A 19,375-nucleotide genomic window follows, 5' to 3' on the forward strand; every position below is an offset into this window, starting at 1 on the left:
CCCTTTAAACTGGAATACCACCAGCAATAACCTTCATAGCCCTAACCACTCACTCTTTGGGGTAGTTACTGTGTGCGTAACTTTTCTTTGGTTTGTATATGTATGGCATGTTGAAACTGATTTGAAAAAAAAAAATTTGACTAATTTATCAACCAAATCAATAAGTGGCCATATTGCCCCAATTTATAAAATAGCCCATTTACCCCACTTACATTTAAGGTAAATGCTTTGAGCATAAAAATGTCTTTACCTCAGTAGCTCGTAGAGGTCTGGTTAAAATTCGGCCGAATTGTCCCTCAAATATTTGCTCGGCCATAGCATTTTTTAAATCTGAAAAAACATGCAAAAATGACATGCAAAAAACATTGAACAACAAGAGTTCTATTATTTTTTTTTTTTGTAATAGACATTACAATGTCAGGTTAACATTAGGCTTTAAAAATTATGTAGAGAGGGACACTGCATCTTTAAAACTTTATTAGATTTTAGCAAAAAACTGGTAAATATGCTCAACTGGCCATATTACCCTATCTGGCGGTATATGTATATGTATATATATATATATATATATATATATATATATATATATATATATATATATATATATATATATACACAACCCTCAGAATTAGGGTTGACATTCTGCAATATCAACCTAGTTGCTGACCTTAAAGTGTTTGAGGTCAGCAAAAAACTGCTGAGCTCGTTTCGATGTTTTATGGTAAGACCTTTATATCAAATTTTTTTTGCCGACCTGATGTCGACCTCTAAAAGATTAAGGTAGGCAAATTATTGCCAACCTCAGTTTTCCAATTCTGAGGGTTATATATATATATATATATATATATATATATATATATATATATATATATATATATATATATATAACCCTCAGAATTAGGAATTATATATATATATATATATATATATATATATATATATATATATATATATATATATATATATATATATATATATATATATATATATGTTTATATATATATATATATATATATATATGTTTATATATATATATATATATATATATATATATATATATATATATGTTTATATATATATATACAAATCTTAATTTTTTGCTGGACATCGCCACCAATTGGACCATTTTTTAGACCTGCTGGAGGATGGTAACAAGCCATTGTTGATATTTTCGGTAAAAATGAACAATGGTTGGTTGCCCCCATATTTCAGATCTCAAAAACTAAATTGAGCCTTGTATATATATATATATATATATATATATATATATATATATATATATATATATATATATATATATATATATATATATATATATATATAGATAGATAGATAGATAGATAGATAGATAGATATATATATATATAGATAGATATATATATATATATATATATATATATATATATATATATATATATATATATATATATATATATATATATATATTCCTATACTTAATGGCTAAGAAAACTTGTTTTTAGTAAAATATGGCTATTTGCTTGTTTGTGGTTTTAAAGCTGACAAAATTAAAGTTAGATTATGTCAAAAGCACAATAATTTAATTGCAGGAAGTGATTAAACCACGAAACCACAAAATAAAAGACTTGAATGTTTTTAAAAACATTCTGAATGTTTTTAAAAATATTCTGAATGTTTTTATTTTATTCTTTGAAAATAAAAACATTCTGAATGTTTTTATTTTTATTTTTTAACTGTAAAACATGTGTGGAGTGTTGCCTTATCAACTACCTTATAGCCTCAAGTGCTGCTACATTGACTGACAAATAGCCTGACTCGCAGAGGAGTGCTGCTACATCAACTGAGGGGTTTGGTTAGGGTAGGCAGTCTATCAAATAATTATTAAAAAAAAAAAAGAAGTTTTTTCAGTCTTAAAATTAAAAAAATTTAAAACTGACTTTTAAGGTAAAAACATAAAGATGACCATGCATTAGCCTGCCCGTAAAAGAGGTTATACCATTATAGGAACCTGCTCATCTTACACAACCTTCCCCTATTATATTAAAATAAATAAAATATTTTTTATCATTAAGTATAATTTAAAAAATTATGCTTAATAAATAAATTACATTTACTATGGGTTATTTTAAACAGATCTTAATAAAACTATTAAGTAATTGTAAGCATTAGTTTTATTATTTTAAAAGTCAAAAAGAATATTGAAAAGAAACGAAACTTTCTGAAAAAGTTTGTTTCGTTTTTTCATTTTCCCCACGTAAACTAACATATCAAGATCCAAAGTTTATTCATTCAAAAATTAAATTTGTCCAATAGTTATTAGGACTGAAATATTTTACTTATGTTCATTTATTATCAAAAGCAGTTTACTCTTAATTGCCAAAATATAAAAGTTAACTTTACTCTGAATGGATATTTCAAAATCGCTCTATCTTTGGAAAACGCTAATTTTTTATATATTCCATTGTTATAAAATTTTGCAACAAGTTTTTAAAATGAAGTTATGTAACGACATTCTTTTAACCAAAGTAACCAAAGAACAGTTACGTAATTACATAAAACAGCAATTTCTTTTTAATTTATTTTATTGTCCTGAAGAAAAAATGAGGTAGCTGAAATAAACTGAAAATTATTTATATTCTACTGCATTTAAAACTGAATTTTTTTTTTCTTTTTTTCATAAAAAAGCAAAAGAAAAATTAAAAAACAGAAATAATTTTTGGGTGCTTTTTTTTGGGCACCCTTACTGTTCCAGAGGTACTAAAACAGGTCTGAGTTCGTCCCTGATATTAGTAAATATATATATTATATTAGTAAACTGGTATTATATTAGTATACAATATATTATTTAAACTATGAAACAGTTATGTTATTATATTAATAATAATATTATTATATAATTAGTTAACTAATTAGTTTTTATTATGCTATTATGTAATTATAATATTCTTATATTATAAAATGTGAAAATATTTTAAATGTTGAATAAATTTTAGATTATTATTTTAATGAAATGGATAATGAGAAACATAGAGATATTTTGCTGAGGATTACAGATAATCTATTGGATAAAGATGTTGAAGCAATTAAGTTTTTATATTTAAAAGAAATTGGCGATGGTCATCTTGAAAGAATTAAAACTCCTATTGAATTAATTCAAACTTTAGAACGTCGTACACTTCTAGGGATTGATAACTATGATGCTTTTGTTAAGGTACTTATTAGAATCGGAAGGATTGACCTGGCAAATCATTTTTCTAGTAAGTTTTATAATAGTATTACATTTTTTATATCTGGTTTTTTGCAGGAGGCGCATTAACATCTTGCCTGACCACATATATAATGTTTTGTTTTGAAAACTTGGCCATGCTCTTTGCATGTTTTAATGCAGTAGTGGTGTAGTGGTAAAGCGCTCACTTCATAAGCGAGAGGTTCCGAGTTCGATCCCCACCACATCCCTGGTAGTACCGCGCTCAACTTGTTTGTGCGCAGCGGCCTTGTTTGTCAAGGTTCGTGTTTCGGAGCTATAGAGTTGAGAGAGGGTTATAATCACTAATAAGTAGCCTCCTCATCTGAAGTGGCCTTCTCGGCCTTGAGGAGGTGAATAACATAAAAATAAAAAATAAAAATGTTATGATATTTTTAAATTTGAAACTTTGATAATTCATAATATAAGATAAAGTCTATCAAGTAGTCTATCAAGCTTTTTAAAATAAAACTATAAAAATATTTTTTATTTTTATAGTTTTATTTTCCCAGTTTTTTTATTTATTTTCTTATTCTTTAAGATTTATTTTCTTTTTTCAGTTTATGTTCCCTCTCTCACTCTCTTTCTCTCTCTCTCTGTCTCTCTTTCTCTTTCTCTTTCTCTTTCTCTCTCTCTCTCTCTCTCTCTCTCTCTCTCTCTCTCTCTCTCTCTCTCTCTCTCTCTCTCTCTCTCTCTCTCTCTCTCTCTCTCTCTCTCTTTCTCTCTCTCTCTCTCTCTCTCTCTCTCTCTCTCTCTCTCTTTCTCTCTATATATATATATATATATATATATATATATATATATATATATATATATATATATATATCAGGCCTTGTTTTAAATAAAAAATGCTTAACGCAATAGCCTAATGTGAATTTGACATCATGAAATTCTCTTTATGTTTTTATTTTTTAAAGACATTAACTTTTTTAAATTACTGCAATAATATTAATTACTGCAAAACAAGTTAAATGTTAATTAATTTTTTTTGTATTATTACTATAAAGGAATATTTTTTTTTTTTCTTATATTAAATAATTAAATTTGATAATACATTTAAAAAAATGTTTGGTATTAACAATTTTCTTTTTTTTCTTAACATTTTCATAAATGAATTAAAGTATATGGAATTTTTTATTTTTTAAATGATTATTTCTTGAATTTCTAATTGCAACTTTGCAACTACAAATGTTTTTTTATTTAAAAAAAATAGCGAGTAACAATTAAAAGCGTTTAATTTATTTTAAGTTTTTTATTTGTTACTTGTGAAAGCAAAATTTGTTTTTCCAAACATCATTTATTAAAGTTATATCGCTGTATATATTGTTTATTAAAAATAGTTGCCTAATAAATTAATTAAATACTTTTTTTATTTAGGTAAAAAAAATACTACCGTTCTTAATTATAATAAATATTTACATGAAAATGCAAACATACAGTATGCAGAATATGCAACAATCATGTGTTGCACATATGATTGTGTAAAAGGGTGTTATATATTCTATAAATTTTTGAAATTGAACTTACAAATCGATTTATAATTTGACTATTTATATGAAAATAAATTTATGCGTTAAAAAAAAAAATGTTACCATTTTTAGGGTTTGATTTTGGGCCAAAAATGTTGGGGACCTCAAAATTTATCTTATGAAATTTTTTATACTTTTGGATATTAGATGTTAGGATGAATATTAATCGCATAAAAGCATGTTGAAAAAATTAAGAAATTAGTCAACAGAATTTTCTGTAATTGGTGAACAATCCAAATTTTCCTTCACAAAAACCTATTTTATAATTTGTTGGCTATTTTATGAAAAATGTTTTTGATTTTTTAGTAAACTGTTTCCAGACTTGGAAAAAACTATAAACTAAATTAACTCAAAATTAAGTCTAAAAAAAAATTAAGTTCAAAACTCAAACTAAGTCTTAAAAAAAATAATTTGATCCCTGGGGTAACCTGCCCTGGAAACTAACCTTAATTCCCCTAGCATAAGAGCGCAATAAATTTAAAATCTGGAAATTTGATTGCAAAATATAATTATAAAATGTATAAACCAAAGTACTTAAACAATAATTTGAAATTTAACAACTACTTTCCAATGCTAAAACAAAATTTGCGTTATATTTATTAAATAAAACTAAATTTGCGTTATATTTATTAAATAAAACTAAATTTGCGTTACGAATAACAAGTAGTCTAATATTGTTTTCAAAATGGCTAAAATTACAAGACTAAAAGCTGGAGCGTATTTATTTGAAAAATAAAACCTGATAAAAAACTAACCTCGAATAACTTTAGCAACAAATAAAGAATTAATTCTTAACTTTCAGTTTAAAAGATCTAGAAACAAGTTAGCTCCATTCAAAAAGTTTATTGGTTGCACTGATGCACCTGATGAATTTGCAAAGTGCTCCGGTCTTGTCAATTGCCCTAACAACCGTGTTCTTTTTGCAGTTAAAAATCCTTAGTTAGACTGAGGTTACAAAGATGGATTATAAAAGACCAAAAAATTAGATATAAGACTAAAAACAAAGTAAAGAAGCAGTTAAAATTTTAATATTAAACAATTACCCCAAGTAGACGAATCAACTACAGAGCTTGAGCTTTTCTCAGACATAAGTGATATTAGTAGAGAATCAGATATTTCTTTTGATTTAGCGCAATCTGGCCCAACTAATCAAAAACAAGACTTAGGGAAGGATTTTGTTTAAGATATTGCCATGACATCAGTATCAAAAAACATTTCATCTAATGCATGTATGTACAAATTTAATTTTAAGTTCAGGCCGAAATGTGGCTGATTTTTCACTGTCTCATTCAACTATTTGGCAAGCTCAAAAAAAATCTTTTCGGGAAAATGCTAAACAATATAAGAAAAATGTTAAAATAGCTACTGGTAAAGCTTTTTTCCCCATAATAGCACATTTTGATGTGAAAATTATCGAAGATATCCCCGAAAGTAAAAATCAAAAAGAGATCGATTTGCAGTCTCAATAAATATTGATGTTAAAATGAAACTTCTTGGCATTCCAGCTATTGATCGTGGTAATGGACAAGCTCAATATGATGCTTTAGTTAAAGTACTGGACGAATATGGAATATGTGATGACATAAAAGGTTTATGTTTTAATACAATTGCTACTAATACAGGTAGACTTTCTGGTACAAATGTCAAATTTAGTTATAAACAAAATTCAATTTTACTAGAGCTGGCTTGGAGGCGGCATGTTTATGAATTACATACTTCAACACTTCTTCGAAAAATAGTGCAGTGGAAAAACTAAATCTCCAGAAATCTTAATGTTTAAACGGTTCCAATTAAACTTGAATGAAATTAGAGTAGCATTGATTCTTCAAAGTTTGTAAAATATGATACCCAATCCATTGCTAACATTTTCTTAGAAATCCATAAACTTGAGGATGTAAAGTTTTGCAAGATGGCTCTAAAGGAAAACATTTTCCCCCAGGAGATTGCAAAGAGCTATTGAAACTGGCTCTTATGTACTTATATCCTGAAAGAGTCAAACTACTACATTGTCTATCAGTGTGCTGTTTACTAGTTATTATTACTATACCATTTATTAAAAAAAAAGACTGTATAATATATAATATGATAGCAGATAAAAACTTTTTATAAGTGCTGTTACCACCAACTTGCTGTACTGAAGTTTTCTTTTAACAACCTTATAGTGGCATGATCTTGTTGACAATATAGTTTTAAAAGTGCTAAATTAAATCCACTAGTCAAAGACTAAGGAAGATTTGCAATCAGCATATGAAGCAATTTCAAAATAAATAATATTTTTTTAGCAATTGCAACAAAACTAATAACAACAATACTACTTTAACCATGTTGCAGTAAGTTCATTAGGATTTTTTATCTTAAAAAAAACTAAAATAAATTATTATTATTAGGCTATTGAGGTTAGTGTAAGAGTCAGGTTACCTCCAAGGGTAAATGAAAATTTTTTAAAGACCTAAATAAACCTCATTTGACAGTAATATGAAAAATATCCAGGTTATTGTTTTTTCAGCATCTGAAAATGGTTTATTAGGAAATCAAAAACATTTTTTATATGTTTTTGATTTCCAACAAGTTACAAAATTGGTTTTTGTAAAGAAAAATTTGGATTTTTTACCGTTTTCAGAAGATTCTGTAGACTAATTTCTTAATTTTTTCAACATGTCCTTTTTATGTGATAAATACTTAATCTAACATCTAATATTTAAAAGAATAAAAAATTAGGATAAATTTTAAGGTCCTTGCCAGGCATTTGAAACACCTAACATTTTTGGCCCAAAATCAAACTGGCGAGAACCCTAAAAATTATAATTTTTTTTTTTTATGCTTTAACTTATTTTCATATAAATGGTCAATTTATATGGAAATTTCGATTCGTGAGTTCAATTTCAAAAATTGATAAAATATGAAACACCCTTTAGTGTAGTCATTAACCAATAGGTAATCATCTTACATGCTTTATACTAGAATTAGCCACAGTATCATACAAATTTTCAGGAGACAATTCTTATAATAGCTGCATTGAGTATTATTTCTCTTTTTCCTTTTTTTTGTAAACAGACAAAAAAAAAATTTAACATAAGCATATGAAATTTTCTTAAAGGTGTGAATTTCATTCATGCACACCTTTAAGAGTTCCAGTATTTGTAGAATTGTTCTCAAAGACATTTATAATTTTGAATATGGCCCAGTATATTTTTTGAATCAAAAATTCAAGTTTCTATGCTTTAAAAGTTATTAAAACAAAAAGTGTTTCGGAGCATGAAATTAGTTTTAAGCAACAAAAAAAATAACCACCAATATTTTTTAATATCTCTAGTCAAACTTTGTTTAAATTCAAAGTAATTCAAGTTTGTTTCTGTAATTTAATTCAAATTTGTTTCTGTAACATATCTGAGCTAGCTTATAGAACCAGAAGATAATATAAATCTTATGTATGGATGCTATATCCATCATAGGTCATTTGTATGGCTGTGTTGCTGGATGTAAAAAATTAGTTTTAAACAACAAAAGAAATACTCTTAAATATATCTAGTATAACTTTTGTTGTTTGAATTTGAAGTAACATGTGCGTTTTTTTCGTAACAAAAGTTAAACACTTGAATAAATTATGGTTTTTCAAGTCTGAAAGTCATATCAAGCAAATTTTTATTTTAAAACTTGATATATTAGTAATAATTTCAATAAAGTATGTATAATGCCTGGATTATCTAGTTACTCAGTATTTATTTAACTAAGTTAATTTTTTGCATTTTAAAATTAATTTTCAACACAAAACATTGTGTTGAAAATTAATTTTAAAATGCATTCAAACCACAGACATTCTGTGTATGAAGTAAATGTTTTATCCAAATAAGTAAAGTGTGGGTATACTTTTGAAATGATAAAAAGTTATACATAAAAGTATACTCATGCATTGCTTATACTATGTTGTTTTGTTACTAATAAAAGTTGTATACTAAAATAAAAAGATTCTCTACAGTTTTGTTTTGCTTATTATGAACAAGTTCTTACTACAATTATTATGTACAAGTTGTTACTACAATTGTTATGTACAAGTTGTTACTACAATTAAAGGTTTAAATACAACAACTTGTATTTACTTGTAGCACCTTATCACATTGATATATCCTGTGTCTCTATTTCGTAGTCATAAATCTTGACTTATTTCTAGGAATAGTTACTGACAACTGCTCTGTGATGTTTCTTTCCAAAAAATTTATTTGTAAAAAAAATCTCTCTTTAGAGATGTCATGTTTAACAAAATGTATAAAATCTGTTTAATAAATATAAAATAAAATAGTTTTTAACGTCGCTGAATGAGGAATCAAGTTATGTTTAGATTATTTTCATATACTCGGTAAAACAAAGGTATATTATAAACATATTGACAATTTTTATTACATGTTATACTGATAATTCCATGTCAGTTCAACCAAAGCAAAATTGTTTTGACATAATACCATATTAGATTTTGATGATATTTGCTATACAAGCTCAAATAAGAATATAATTTATTCCAATTTTTGAGGTTCCAAGCAACTACTATCAAGTTATAAGTTAATAGAAAACAAAGAAAAAGATTTAAACAGCATGGAAATGGTTAATTAAAGTCTTAAAATGTTGCATGTTGTATGAGTTCATAAAACATGAAGATCGGTAAAAGTTTTTAGGTTTTGTTGATGTGGGAGGTGAAAAACTAAATGAATACAAATTTTTATAGCATATTAACACAGATACAGTAAAAAGATGCAACTTTGCTGAATGACAAGCTAAGTAAGAAAGAATTTTGGTTGATTGAACTGGAGATTATATTTAATCTTGCGACGATAAGAAAGTGGCTCAATCATTGACAAACGTCATAATGTTGCTTCTCTTTCTCTATTTTCTAAATACTATAATAGATGCTACTTTTATGTGCCATCTATTTTATTGTAAGTTTTCTGTTAATCGCTATCTTGCTTTATTAACTTTATCTATTCTCTTCCAGTAGCTTCCAGTTTTAATAGTATTTGCTTGCAGCCTTGTTAGAAGTGATGATGTTTAAAAATGATTTAGTGCGTAGGTAAAACCATTTTGTATGTAAAATGCAAACAGCGTAATGCTTCTTAACAAGGTCCGTATATATATATATATATATATATATGTATATATTATGCTGTCGTGGTGTAGTGGTAGAGCGCTTGCTTCATAAGCAAGAGGTTCCGTGTTTGATTCCCACCACGTCCCTGGTAATACTGCGCTCACCTTGTTTCTCCGCGCAGCGGCCTTGTTTATCAAGGTTCATGTTTCGGAGTTATAGAGTTGAGAGAGGGTTATAACCACATGTAGCCTCCTCATCTGTAGTAGCCTTCTTGGGCTTGGGGAGGTGAATTACAAAAAAGTATATATATTGTGTGTGCTGGATTAAATAAATGGTATCAGCTTTAGCTTCCACTTTTTTTGATATCTTTTTTTTATTGATTTACTAATTTTCTAACCAATAGCTTTTTTTAAAAAATTTAATCCTGTATTATGATTTATATATTAAAATAATTTTGTCTTTTTATTTACAAGACAAAATTATACATTTTAATATATATTTTTAATAACAAATTTACTTTTAATAAAGCTGCAATCAATATTTTATATGATGGCAACAGAAAACACAGAAGAAAGTTAAATAACAAGAAAATGGTTAAGACTTTAAAAACTGTAAACTGTATAAGTAAAGAAAACCAAATGACAGAAAGTATTGTGTTAATATTCTAAAGTGTTTATATTTTAAAGTATTGTGTTTGAGGTAAAAAAGTATTATAAAAGTTTTTGAGATTAAACAAGAGATGTGTGAGAGATGTACATTGCTTGAGCAGTGACCATGATAGTTTTAGATAATAGAAAAAGGTGCAATCATATAACAAATGGGACAGAACCACAAACTTAGGAGCAAGAGCAAGTCTAACTGCATTTATAATATGTTTTTGAATTACGTTTAAAAGAAAATGAGCATTATTAGAAGAACCAACCCAAGTATGAAAACGCTATTCCATATAAGGATAAATACTAGATTTATAGAGCTATAGAATGGAATGAGGTGTAAAAAACTAAAACAGGAGCACCTTAGAGTTTTCTTAGAAGAGAGATCGTATTCAAGATCGGCTGCTTTTTTGAAGTAATGATAATCTTATAACTTTTTTGAGCAAAGTATACCGTTATCTCATTAAGCAAACAGAGCCACTTTAGTGGTTAGAAAACTGAAAAGATCATTCATATGGTTAAGAAACACAAGAGTGTGGTGGCCCTAAAAGCCATTCATGATCTTGCATGAGTCTTTTACTTTTTATTTGAATTGAGTCTTTTCCCACTTTTTACTTTTTTCTGAAAAAAATCCACAAATATATTTATATTTACTTTTTATTTTATTTTTATTGAAAAGTGTTTTAGTATTAGTCTTTTAAAATTTAAAGTTTATAATGTTTTGTATCATATCATTAATACATTAGAAAAATAAGCAACATAGTTTTTCTGATATTTATTCATAATGTTTTCATCATAATGTTTTCTAGAAAAAATGTTAATATCTATTTTAGCATCATAATGTTTTTAAGCGTCATAACTGTAATTACTTAATATAACTGAAAATATTTGAGACCAAACGTCATTAAATCGATACCAAAAATGATTCCAAATTGCATCAGTAATATATCTTCAAGCAAAGAAATGATTGATGAATAATCTGAAAATGATGATGAATGAAATGACATGATGAATGAAATGACATAATGAAATGACATGATGAATGAAATGAAATGATCAAAAATGATCCCAAATCGCATCAGTAATATATCTTCAAGCATAGAAGCTTTTGATTTTGATCAGTAATATATCTTCAAGCAAAGGAGCACCATTTATAATAATGCTCTAAATTCTTGTGGGTTCAAAGATAAGATCAATTTCATTCCAAACATCCAAAATTATAATACAAAATCTTGAAAAAGAAACATCTGGTTTAACCCACCTTATTCGGTCAACGTCATAACAAACAAAAACATTTTTGAGTACAATTGATAAATGTTTCCCTAAAGAAACTTCACCAACTTTTTAACTCAAACAACTTAAAGGTTATTTATAGCTGCCTTCCAAACATCAAGAGTATTATTACTTCTCATAATAAAAGTATATTATTTAATTCTCATGAAAATGCCAATTAATTACGCAATTGTCGACCAACCACCTTATGCCCACTCAATGAAAAATGCCTTACAAAAAATCTTATTTATATTTGCAACGTAAAAACTCACCAAGAAGAAAAAGGATATTATTACATTGGCCTTACCAAGAAAATTCTAAGACAGGTGTAAACATAGAAACTCTTTTGTTTATAAAAGTAAGGCAAACTCCACTGAACTTTTCAAATTTGTGTGGGAATGCAAAATTAAAGCTTTAGAACCTGTACTAAAATGGTATATTTTTGATCAAGCGGAGCCATTCAAACCTGGTGGTAAATTTTGCTCGCCATGAAAATAAATTTCTTATAAAGAACCTTAGTGTTATCAAAACAGACACTCCAAAGCATTTTTTGTATATAATTTTTGTCATTACTTTTTTGTTGTTGTTACAAGTATATATATACATATATATATATATATATATATATATATATATATATATATATATATATATATATATATATATATATATATATATATATATATATACAACCCTCGGAATTAGGAAAAATGAGGTCGGCAATAATTTGCCGACCTCAATCTTTTTGAGGTTAGGTCGGCATTGCCGAATGCCGACCCTAATTCCGAGGGTTGTATATATATATATATATATATATATATATATATATATATATATATATATATATATATATATATATATATATATATATATATATATATATATATATATATAAGTTTTAATTACCACCCCCAAGATGTGATACTGACCTGTAAAATAGAGTAGGTCCTTCTCAAGTTTTGCTCCAATGATAATACATGCCCCATTCTTTCATCCAGAATTTGAGGCAGTTGTATCAAATGACAATCCAACAGTTTTTCTACCAAGTACAATTCTTTGAAGGCACTTACAACAGTGTTGCTTGAAATTTATTACTTTTACAACAGTCAACAGCTGTTTTTCACTCAAACTAGAGACTATGACAGGAAGTTGCTCAACATAAGTTTTAAATGTCATTCTTGCATCAGCTTGCAATCCCAATTAACAACTATAGGAGCATCTTCTTTAAAATCAGCTTTCAGTTTTTTAACAATCTAGATGCAGTGATTTATGCACTCACTACAAGTGAACGAACTAATAATCTTTTGTCCAAGGGATCTCAATGTCTCTGTCAACTCAATGTCTCTGTCAACTCAATGTCTCTGTCAACTCAAGCACTGCATTTATGTCAGAAACTTTAGACATATCTAAAGCCATTAAAAGTGCAGCAATGGGAATATTTCTTGTGGCGCTTTTTTGCTTCATTGGTTTTGGAATTATATCTCCAGGCAAAACAACAGAATTCTCCTTACGTAATTCTTTGTTACTAGTACTGCTGTCAGACGTTTCCAACTGGACTAAGTCAGCAAATGTAATGCTTCTTCAGCTTTTTGAGTGTGCCAAGATTCAGTGCGCCAATTCAAGTGTTTCCGAGCTTTTTCTTTGCTCAATTAGTGCTTCTTTAGCAGCTAGGATCTTGCCATTAATTCCATTACTCCTATTCTACCAGTTTCTCTGTGCAAGAAGAAAATCCTTGTCTTCATTACTTGTAATTACAATTACAGCATTTACACTAGCTATATCAAACAGATTTTTTACAAGTACCCAGTAACTCTTGATTACGCGCTGCTTAGTGTAGTTTCAAAGATTTAAGTCATTCAGGATGGTTTTGATGCCATTTTGATTGTACAAATCGATTTTATTTTTGAAATAGTGCATTATTACTAGTTGCTGCCAAAAGATATCTACCTTGCTGTGCTTTTATATAATAATAGGTTTAAACCTATCATTTCTAAGTGAAGGATCCAGGATTTTTTTGGTGGAAGGGGAGGAGGGATTTTTGGGTGGAAAGGGAGGAAGGATCCAGGATTTTTAGGTGGAGAGGGAGGGGGTAAATAGTGAAAATGTATCAACAGAGATAGTGTGGGAGGGGGACTATGAGCTTTTTTTCCTCAATATAGCTAAATACATTTTTACCCTTAACTTTTCAGAAAAATACTTACAGCATTTTTTTATTTATTTATAAAGACTAAGTAATAAAGATCGAGATCACTTTTTTTATCACTTATCACTTTTCCACTTAGATCATTAGTTTTATTAAGATTTAAAAATTATTTTCTGTTTGTGGACAATTTTAACACTCGCAAATGAGAAAATTTATTTGATTCGCTGAAAAATACTTTTTAACTGATTTAATTATTTTGTTATAATTTTTTTCAAATGTAACTTGCTTTCCTGAACTTTTTAAATGGTGTTCTATATCTTTGTTTCCAGCATAAACTCAGTAAACTAATAACATGTTTAAGCATTTTCTGCTTTTACAAAACCATCATTTCAAGACTTCCATTGCCATCATCCCCCTTCTGGATCATTATGCAATCCCTGGTCTACCACGAAGCATATCACTTTTGATAATAGAAACCAAATATTCAACAGATTCTTTGAATGTAGCATTGTATTGTGTTTTTAAACTCATATCTGATTTCTTAAACCGTAAAAAAGAATTAATAAACAGACTTTTTGTGGTATTGGTTATTTAAATGTTTTATTTGTCCATTATTTCCTGTCAATTAACTTTTTTGCTTAAGTTTTTTTTCAAATATTAGTTTTTTGAGTTTTGTAAGTAATATTTTTTGTTGTTCTGGTTTAGTAGCGTTACAATTTTCACTCAATTTTATTCACAAATAAAACACAAATGACACAGAGTTTCAAAAAGACACTATTGGACCGAATATGTGTTGGAAACCTGAATATTTGAAAGAATTCTTTTTGCGTCTTAATGCTTATCTGTCAGTTTTTTTTAATCCACCTCATTGGCTTTTTTTTAAAAAACTCAATATTTCTGTCACCCAAAAAAATGCAAGCACTAATGATGGATGACAATCTTTAAATGCCTTAGTACTGGATTCTTCAAACATGGCTTGAATAGGTACATGTAAGAGATTGTGGGAGGTTGTCGGCTGGTTCAATCAGCTTTGTAATGCTGCAATCAGATATAAAGATCTACATATAATACAGAATTATAGATGTACAAAGTGAATCATTGAAGCTCTAGAAGAAGTGAATCATTGAAGCTCTAGAAGGTTTTTTTTGGTAAAAATTGTAATCAAAAATCTAGATTTCTATAGCGGTTATTTTTTGCTTATTGATCTAGGAGGACATTACCCTATAAAATTTTTTTTTTTAAATTTTTTAGTTAATAATCACATAAAATGAGAAAAAATTTATTTAACGTATATTATTAGCATATAATAATAATATAACATGTACTATTAACATATATAATACTATATGTTACAATATACCTCATGTGTATTACAACATGTAATTTTGGAGGACATTATCTACTACAATATTTTTTTAGTTCTTTAGTTAATAATCACATAAAATGAGAAAAAAAAGTACTTAACGTATATTATTAGCATATAATAATAAAATAATATAAACTATTAACATAAATAATCTTTAAAATAATATAATATACCTCATGTGTATTACAACATGAAGTATTAACGTATCTTTTTTTTATTTATGGAATGAAATGATTAAAAAATTAATGAAATATTAAGCAGTTGTTGTATGTAAGATTTTTAGATAAGGAACACTGGTTAATATAATAAATTAATTCTGCAAAAGTCTTAGTCGCATAGTATACATTTAAAAATTAAAGTTATCAAAATAGTAACATTATATATTTGTTACTAATCTTTTGGGCTTCAGTAAAAGATTAACGTTACCAATACCATAGTTATTTTATATTTAGTAAATAGTTTAAAAATATAGTTGATTATGTAAGTTTTTATTTAAATATAATTTCTACAACCAGATATGTTGTAGAATTAACAATTTCTGGTGTAGAAGTATTAACGCATCTTTATTTTATTTATGAAATGAAATGATTAAAAAATTAATGAAATGATAAGCACTTGTTATATGTAAGATTTTTAGATAAGGAACACATGTTAATATAATTATTGCAAATCTTTTTGGGTTTTGAATGCATGGTAAGAGCCTGGCTGTTATTTAATAAATATTAGTTGTTGTTAACTAACAAATTTATAAACTTCATTAGTCACTTAAACTTCATTCATCACTTCATTCAGTACGACATAAAATATTAAGAAAACTTGGCTTTCAGCCTTGTTGGAAGTGAATTAGTATATAAACAATTTAATTTTTTTTAATAGTTTAAATTAATTCTGCAAAAGCCTCAGTCGCATAGTATAAATTTAAAAATATAGTTATCAAAATAGTAACATTATATTTGTTACTGAATCTTTTAGGCTTCAGTAAAAAATTAACATTACCATTACCATAGTTATATTATATTTAGTAAATAGTTTAAAAATATTGTTTTGTAAATATTTTGTTGGCCACGTCATTTAACTCAGTTTATAATGCCATACTTAATGCTATCTAAAATATGAACTTTAACATTAAAGATAGTGCCTTTACACCCAACAGGCTTTGTTTTTTATCTTTATGTTTTATCTATATCTTTTTGTCTTTAATCTTTTTTTCACTTTAAACATGTGAAAGTTTTTGTTTGCTAGGTAAATACTTTGATATATAATTTAGAAACTTCAAATTTACCAGAAAGTGCTTACAGATTTTCCGTCAATAAAGGTAATTGTAATGTTTACTTTATTTAAAAAACTCAACATTTACTGAAATTTCCAAAATGATTGTTTACAATTGAGTTTCAGTGTGCTTTGTTTACTTAAAAAGTACTATAAAAATGGTGACAGATTTTATTTCAGTGATTATTTATTTTTAGTATGATTTATTTAATATAAATTTATATTATAGTATAAATATTTTTAGTATAATTTATTATTTTTGAATTAAACTTAGTAACTTCTATAAAATTTAAAATCCTAAAAATTCAACTTTTTTCATTATGAATCTATATTTATGTTAGCTTAGTTTCATTTTTTTTATTCATTATAAGTACATTTTTACATGTTGGCTTCGTCATTATATTATACATTGTTGCTATTGCTGCAAACTAAACGTTGTTGTTTTACTATCGTTGTGGAAGAATACTATCATTGGTTGCTTTAAAACTATTTAAGTAACAAAAACTTGTTTTTCTTATAAACTAAAAATATTAATTTGTTAGTTATATATTAAAATTTTATAAAGTTTGTTATAATCATATATCAAGTGTTACATTATTTTGATTTTTCTTATAAAGATAGTATAACTATATTTTTTGATCTTCTTCTTTAAAACATAAAATTTGAAGAAAGACGAACAGGTCATTCCAGCTCAAATCAATTTATGCTTGGCACCATGCTACCTCAGATTTCGACTGAAATAATGAAAAAAAAACTTTTAGTGTCTAATTCTTATGGTTTCAGAGATATGGATACTGAGTCCCAATCTCTGTTTTGATAATTTTTTACCCTGCCATTTATTTTTTAAGCTGATTGCATAACCCAATTAGCTTTAACTTGTAAAATACTTGCTCAATAGTGCTGAAAATTTGTAACTTTTTTAGGGAGAGTAACTTAAAAATGATGGCTAAAACACTAACAATTAATGCTTCTATATAAAAATTCAATTTCAAAATGGTGTAACAATTTTTATAAGTTTTCTGATGCTCCGTACAAAAAAAAGTCTTGAGATGCCTAAAAGGTATGATTTTGAAAATTTTTCTTTTGTTTCTATATATAACAAATTCCTTGTTACAAAAAAACTGCAAGGGTTTTTCGATGCAAATAAATCAGATTCAAAAAAGAAAACTATGCAGTTTTTTTGTATTATGTTTGTTACATATAGAACATTAGGAAAAAATTTCAGAATCATATCTTTTAGGCATCTCAAGATTACACTGTTTAAATTTGATTTTTTATTTAGAAGCAAAAATTTTTTAGTGTTTTAGCGATCAAAAAGGAGATTGGGACTAAGTATCGATATCTCTGAAACCTTAAGGGGTCAGACATTAAATTTTAGTGAAGTTTTCTTTTGTAAATTTAAGCTTGTAATCCAAAAATCATCAAAATCCAAGATGTCATGGTACTGAAAATATTTTTTTGGATTGATTAGACACGAATTGACCTAAATCTCCTTGGTAGTACCTTGCTCAGTTTTTTTATCTGTGCAGAGACCATTGTTAGAGTTTTTTGAGTTTGTGCTTAAGAGCTATAGCTTTAAAAGAGGGTTGTATCAACATTAAAAGTAAGATTTAAAAATGAATTAAGTATTTTATATATAGTAGCGGCCACCTTGTTGACCTTGCGTTGATGATGAATATTGGTTGGAGTTGAGGTTAGGCATTTGGTAAGCCATTGAGTTGGTGAATACAAAAAAAAGTAAAAAGTATGTTATAATTCATATATGTAGTAATATCACAATTTTGTTCATGTGAATTAGGGTGGTGCTAAAAACAACTTATTTTAAAAATGTCAGCTGACAACCCCTAAATGTGTTTTATATAATAAAATAATACTGGATTTAAAAAAATTTTGAATAAAAAATATTTTTACGGGTGCCACAAGGCCCTTATACATCAAACAGGTTCCTAATATTATAAAAAAAAAAGTTTTTCAAAAGTATGTCATGTTGGGTCTCAAATGATGCAAAAATATATGAAAATTTCAAAAATATGAATCATTTTATAAATATATTATTATTTTAGATTTTAGTAAATAGAAAATGACATTTTTAAATTTATAACAAAAAGAGGGAATTTAACAACATTTTTTTTAATTATAAATTTTATATCTCTGTTTTTTATAAAACAATGATTATTTTTGAAATTTTTACATAATTTTGCTTCATTTGAGCCCCAACATGATATACTTTTAAAAAACTTTTTTTTTTATTATATTAGGAACCTGTTTGATGTATAAGGGCCTTGTGGCACCCGTAAAAATATTTTTTATTCAAAAATTTTTTAAATCCAGTATTATTTTATTATATAAAACACATTTAGGGGTTGTCAGCTGACATTTTTAAAATAAGTTGTTTTTAGCACCACCCTAATGTGAATAACCATTCAAAGGTTTTTTAATTTTTTGTATTAAATTAAATTGATAAAATAAGCTTATATAAATTTATGAATAGTTGTTACCAACTTATAAATAATTAAAAAAATCTTAAATCATCTTATAATATTTGGTGTTAAATAAACATATAATATTCACCAAATAACCCATCTTAAACTTTGATTAATGATTTTTTAATAAGGTATTAAGTTTTGAATAGCTAATTAAAGCAATATTGAATATTTTGAATTTTGCATATACACTAAAGTGGTTTTCTTGGATCCCATTATAACCATTGAACAACATTTTTACAGACTGTTATTTTCCACTACATTAGGACTGCAGTTACAAAAATGTAATGTTGAAAAACAGACAATGTATGTTTTAATAAAACAAAGACATAAGTTCATGGTTTAAAGACCTGATAGTTT

At 26.7% G+C, this 19,375-nt stretch overlaps 1 protein-coding gene across 2 annotated transcripts in view; it reads left to right on the top strand.

Moving 5' to 3' along the window:
- LOC136076686 (uncharacterized) overlaps nucleotides 1-19,375 on the top strand; it is a 59,425-nt gene that overhangs the window by 2,436 nt on the left and 37,614 nt on the right. For both annotated transcript variants that reach the window (XM_065790017.1, XM_065790018.1), the window contains exons 2-3: nucleotides 2,973-3,236; nucleotides 16,531-16,578. In XM_065790017.1, coding sequence (XP_065646089.1) covers nucleotides 2,990-3,236; nucleotides 16,531-16,578 — 295 coding nt within the window. In that variant the 5' untranslated portion in view covers nucleotides 2,973-2,989. The remainder of the gene's footprint in view (nucleotides 1-2,972; nucleotides 3,237-16,530; nucleotides 16,579-19,375) is intronic.

This window comes from Hydra vulgaris, chromosome 02 (assembly GCF_038396675.1).
Source record: "Hydra vulgaris chromosome 02, alternate assembly HydraT2T_AEP".
Taxonomy (NCBI): Eukaryota; Metazoa; Cnidaria; class Hydrozoa; order Anthoathecata; family Hydridae; genus Hydra; species Hydra vulgaris.